Here is a 6,407-nt window from a genome sequence, read left to right as displayed (position 1 = left end):
TACAGCTTAAATTAATCCATTTCTATAAATCTATACCTTACCACTTGACTCGTGGCTTACCGGCATCTTCACATGCTGTTTGTCATCTTGGCGACTGGCAGTGTCTCTCTGACTCAGCCTTCTACTTCCCAACTTTATTCTCCTCCTTGTCCCACCTATACTTCCTGCCTGGCCACTGGCCAATCAGTGATTTATTTACCAACCAATCAGAGCAACACATTTGCCATATAGAACATCCCAGAGCACAGCATAAAAATAGACATTGATTGAACAGTTAGAATTTATATAGACCCACCTTATTAATACTTGAGGACCCAGCAGTTATTAAGATTAAAATAATTCTCTCTTACTAGATCAGGCCCTCTGAGTGGGTGAGACAGTTGACTGGCTTGATCTGTTTGGGAGGCATCCAGGCAGTGGGACCAGGTCCTGTGCTCATGGCATGAGTTGGTTGTTTGAAACCTGGGGCCTATGCAGGGTCGCTTGGCTCGGCCTGGGAGGAGGGGACTGGACTTGCCTGGACTGAGTCTACCAGGTTGATCTCAGTCCTTGGGGGAGGCTTTGCCCTGGAGGAGGTGGGAATGGGGTGTGGGCTGGGGGGAAGGTGAGGGGAGCTGGAGGGGGGAGAACAAAGGAATCCATGGCTGATATGTAGAACTGAACTGTATTGCAAAATAAAAAAAAATAAAAAACTATTGTATTTTTAATTAGACTTATATTATAAGCTGAACATGTTGTTGAGAGAAGACATATTCCATGAGTAAAGGAGAGCAGGTACCCTATGAACATGAAAATGGTCCAACTCTGCTCACTTAAAGTAAAGGACAAAATAGACAGAGGACAGTAGATTGGTGTCACTCAGCCATCATTGGCAACTAAAAGCTGCAGAGAGAAAGCAGATGCTCTTTAAAATGTGTGATGGCAGGAGAATCATGAACTTTCAGAAATGACCAAAAAAAAAAAAAAAAAAAACCAGCAAGTAAAAAATAAAACAAAGAATCCATTTTTAAGAAGGAATGTAGGAAGGTGAACTTCTCACTATTCTCTGAATATATCACAGCAGCAGAGGGAGAAGACTGAGTCTAAAAAAGTATACTGGCCTACAGTGCAATGTCTGTGCACATTTTCTTGCTTAGCGATTGATGTTGGAGAATCCAGACTATTGTGGGTGGGGTCACCTCTGGCTGTCACTCTTGGGATATTCAAGAAAGCAGACAGAGCAAGCCATGGGACACAAGCCAGTAAGCAGTATTCCTTCATGGCCTCTTAATTCAGTTAATGCTTCCAAGTCCCTACCTTGCTTGAGTTCCTGCCTTGAATTCTGTCAATGATGAACTGACATGTAAGCCAAATAGAGACATGACTCTCCAAAAAAGTTTAGATTTGTGATTCTTTTACTATTTTTATGAGAATACCTTTTGAGACAAATAGTAAACTGATCCTTTCTTTTTAACAGCAAAAATACATCCTGCCAGTTAAAGAACTTTTGAGAAAAACAACTTATTTTCTTACACTTTGTTAATCTATAAGAAGTTGCTTAGACAGGAATTTATGTGTGTACTAGGAAATAATTTGTTTAATACCAATAATATGTAAAATGTTTAGCTATATATTGGGGAACATGCTGTTTTTACTTATATTCATTGTGATCATTCACTTGAAAAATATAATGTAAACTCATTGTAATTTTTATGTTGCCTGAAAGGTTTTCCTGGGATATATAAGCTGTAGAGGGTGAGAGGAAGGAAGAAGGGAGGAGTCAGAAGGAAGACATGAGGAAAGAGATAGAGGGGAAACAACAGGAAAGAGGTAAGGGAAAAATAGGAGAGACCTTGACATGTTGAAGATGTGTGTGGGTGTGTGCTTTTCCCTATTTCTCTGGCCTCATAGAATTAAGTTTTACTCCCTCAGATAAAAAGTCAGTTGTGTGATCAATCCTGAATCCCACCTTCTCTTCACTTCCGGAGGTGATGAAAGATGGCACAAAGCAAAACTTTTCTGTTTTATTGAATTCTGATGTGTTAATTGTTTTTATCTTAATATATTATACTATATTATTATAGAAAGAAGCCTGTTCCTTTTCTAATAAGAGACTGAAACGGTGTGGATCCAAATGGGAGGTCAAGTGGGAAAGGGCTGGGGGAGTAGATGAAGGGAAACCAAAATCAGGACATACTATGTTGGGAAAAATCTATTTTCAATAAGAGAAAAAAAGGAAACAGGACGAACTGAGGCATTGTCTGTGATACTTTAGTTTATCCATGTATGATTGTATTTTGATGTTTTTTTGGTGTCAGCTTAAACCCTGATATTTTATTTAGATTGTTTCACATTACAATCTTGTTTCCTGATAGTTAATGGAAAGTGTGGTGATTACATACTTCTATTCCTTGTACTGAATGTCTGCATAATGCTAGTCAACAGATATTCTATTATAACAAATGACTCATTGTCCTAAATATGCTCATTAAGTGTGATTTACTAGTCTGATTTATTGTTCTTTTCGGTATAATATAATAATCTTAATGTATTTAACCCTCCTCTTTTTCAACCTCTCACACCAACCACAGACAAACATTTCTTCTCAAAGCATCTCCCCCTTTTAATTTACTAATACACTTGTTGTGATATATCCCCTCTGAAAGACCTACCCTATCTGGGGATCCCTTTCTAGCTCCTTACATATAGGTATAGTCAAAATTAAACATAAAAATGAAAAAATTTGATGATACGATTTACGAATGAGTGAGTAATATGTCACTTATCATTCTGGGACTGGACTGATTCAGTCAATACAACTTTTCCAGTTCCATCCATTTTCTCAAAACTTTCATAATTTCATGTTTTTTTATATCTGAACAAAATTCCATTGCAGAAATGTACAACATTTTTTTATCCGTTTATCTTGTTGTGAACATCTAAGTTCATTTCCTAGCTATTGTGCACACACCAGCTGTGGGGATCTGAAAGACTCCTGCTCCCACATTTTCCACCTATTCTAGGTTTCTTAGGAGGAGGAGAGAAGGATTGGAAAATATTAGATAGAAAGAGAGACCTAGTAAAGAAGAGGAAAGACAGAAACACAGGATAGTTTCAGGAGAGTCTGGATCAATACCCAACAGCCTCCAAGTTTGTTTCAAAAGGCTTGTTACAACATTCCAATGGGAGGCAGAAAAGACCTGCACTTTCAAGATCAAAGCACACCATACATCCAAGTGTAGACACTTCCAAAAACCTGGCAAGCATTCCCGTGTGGAAATCATCTCATAATGCAGCGCTGCTGGGTAAAGCAAGGTAAGATTCTCTGACCCTGGGTATTTGGGCCTCCACAACCAGCAAAATGTGTGGATGTGCATTTATGTCTGTTATAGGTTATACAGTCCTTTAGGTACACCCACAGGAAAGGCACAGCTAGGTCATGTGATATTTGTTGCCATCTGAGGAAATTGTACATTGGTTTCTATAGTATTGCACTCCCACCACACTGAAACAGGGCTCCCCTCTCCTCCCACTTTCATCCTTCTAGAATCTTGATAGTCTGTTTTGTGGATATTGAGGACTTTCAAAAAGCTGAGATATTGTTTGTACATTTAAAAAAAATATGCGCCGGGCATAGGTGGCACACACCTTTAATCCTAGCCCTTGGGAGCCAGAGCCAGGTGGATCTTTGTGAGTTCAAGGCCAGCCTGGTCTACAGAATGAGCTCCAGGAAAGGCGAAAAGCTACACAGAGAAACCCGGTCTTGGAAAAAAACCAATATATACAAGCTATGGCTTGCTTACATAGCCCAAGTGAAAGGAATACTTCTTTCTTCAAATGGACCTGATGAAATTTTATCTCCTGATTTAAACTGCATCAGAATTGTTGCCTTTTACATAGCATGAAAAATCATGTACTAGGTAAGCTATTCATTTGAACATTCCATAAATGTTTCCCCATAATCCTGTATCACTTTTGGTGGTGAAACACACAAGAAGCAATACTGAGAATTTATCTGGACAGTGCTAAACAAATATTTTTATATTCAGATCTTTGATTGTGAAATTTAATAACGTTTTCATTCCACCCTCTGGAGAAATACATCTTCCTACGACATCCACACTTTCTATTTTCTTGTCCATGATATCTCATTATTATGATATCTCTTTAGTATTATATGTTGTGATGCTTCATGGACTGTTTAGACAGTGAAATGGGATTCAGTCCATATTGGAAGAAACATCTAGAAAACAACATAACCCTGAACCAAGAGGATGGTTAAGAGATGCTCTGAATTTCAAACAACTGAGTGTATCCCAGATACTTTCTTAGACTGTGCTAATTTTGCATCCATGTATGTGAGATACATGCACAAGTCTCTTTCAATCTCAACATCTCATCAGGTAACCAGAAGGGGGAGATAGACTCTCCAAAGGAACAAGAGCCTGCTCTCCTGAGCAGTTCTTTATTGGAACATATATGAAGTTAGTATCATTTGCATAAGTGCTTCTTCTTTCTACGTTCTTGCCTCTTAGAATATTATAAGAAGTTCTTTCTCTGGGCTGTGTCATGACACACATAAACACAGGAAAAGCTGGAAGATGGTGTCCACATCTCAGCTCCTTGGACTTCTTTTCTTCTGGGTTTCAGGTATGAGATTTTAGACATGGCAAAAAGTGGAGATGTTAATTACATACAGAATTTTCTTACATCATTAGGAAGCACAGCCTCACACGGAATTTGTCTTTCTGTTTGACCCTATTGATACAATAAAATAAACTTCTTAAAAGTCGTTTAGAAGTGACTTTCATATGCAATGTTGTGATCTACTTATATTTCTCCTATGTTTTCAGCCTCCAGAGGTGACATCTTGCTGACTCAGTCTCCAGCCACCCTGTCTGTGACTCCAGGAGAAAGAGTCACCATGACCTGCAAGGCCAGTCAGAGTATTGGCAAAAGCTTACACTGGTATCAGCAAAAACCAAATGAGGCTCCAAGGCTTCTCATTGAGTATGCTTCTAGTTCTGTCTCTGGGATCCCCTCCAGGTTCAGTGGCAGTGGGTCAGGGACAGATTTCACCCTCAGCATCAACACTGTGGAGCCTGAAGATGTTGCAACTTATTTCTGTCAACAAAGCTATGACTGGCCTTCCACAGTGATACAGACCATAGCAAAAACCCCCAGGGAAGCAGAAGTGTGAGGCTGGGCTCTTTCAGCTGCTTCTGGTGGTTCCTCTATGTTCTTCAAAGTGTTTTACAGATGCAAACAACCTTGAGATTTACACAGACAATTGAAGAATTGAAGTGAAGAGTCCTGGCAAGCTTTCTTGCCTCTGACCTCTCTTCACTACATTTTCACTTCAGAATACACACATAATTGAATTTTCTATTTTTCCTATATTCATTCACTTTATTCTCAGTGAAGTTTTTCCAGAGAGTTAAGAACCAACTTCCCACACAATTGTCAAAATTAAAATAAAAATTGTTAATTATGGTTCACTTTATATTAATTACCTGACAGTGATTCATTAACTCTTGATTAGCCATAAAAATATAGTTTGGAATATATTTAAACTGTTCTTTAAATTTCATGATTATCAACTCTATAGATGTTCCTTAAATGAAAACTATGCTGTTGCCTGTGGTTCCACTACAGAATTTTTCAAAATGGAATATTTTTATAGTTGAGAATTTCATTTATGCCTCCAATTATTCTCATCCAGCCTACTTTTTCTAAATCCTACCAAATCTAATACTCATCCCTCACCACCCTCCCAATTCATCTCCACATATAAATATACCTTGTACACTGAGTGCAATGGGGTTAGTGATATATTCATGGATGTAGGACCTTCCACTGGAGGGAGCATTTTCAAATCATTAGAGACAACAGTCTTAGAGAAACTGTCTCTCTCACCCTTAGAAGCCATCAGCTATCACTAATAGCTCATCAGCTGGTGCAGGCTGAAGAGCCCCTCCCCCTCCATGCTCCAGTGTTGATTGGATTAATCTTGTGCAGGTCTTATCCAGACTTCCACAGCTGCTGTGAGTTCATCAAAGAAGGAGTACCGAGATGTCCGTAAACTCTGTTGTGTTCTGTTTCTCCCTCACCTTTGGCTCTTACAGTGTTTACACCCCTTTCGTATGATGGTCCCTGAATCTTAGACAACTTTTTGACTTTGTAAGCTTTTGTGTTCCATAGAAACCATATTGAATTTGTAATCTATTTTTTAAAAAATTGAAGTCTGTTGCTAATATCAGCTCCCCCAAGGAGGGGACAGGATGTGGGTTATAACTTAGGGCTCTAATCACAACACGGTCTGAATCTCAATTCTGTGCTTCCTGATGTTCTTTATCTCTGAGAAGATGTTCTTTATCTCTGAGAAGAACAGGAAAAATGATTCCCTGAGTTTCCTTGTCATGGAAGGT

At 38.8% G+C, this 6,407-nt stretch overlaps 1 gene segment (V, D, J or C); it reads left to right on the top strand.

Moving 5' to 3' along the window:
• The first annotated feature begins 4,580 nt into the window (after positions 1–4,580).
• On the top strand, positions 4,581–5,179 carry LOC128099650 (Ig kappa chain V-V region L7-like). The segment is given in 2 exon segments: positions 4,581–4,629; positions 4,833–5,179. Coding segments are annotated over 2 exon segments (396 nt in total).
• Positions 5,180–6,407: the final 1,228 nt, after the last annotated feature.

This window comes from Peromyscus californicus, unplaced genomic scaffold (assembly GCF_007827085.1).
Source record: "Peromyscus californicus insignis strain IS unplaced genomic scaffold, ASM782708v3 Scaffold_6__1_contigs__length_162567912, whole genome shotgun sequence".
Taxonomy (NCBI): Eukaryota; Metazoa; Chordata; class Mammalia; order Rodentia; family Cricetidae; genus Peromyscus; species Peromyscus californicus.
This window is presented reverse-complemented; position numbering and strand designations above follow the sequence as displayed.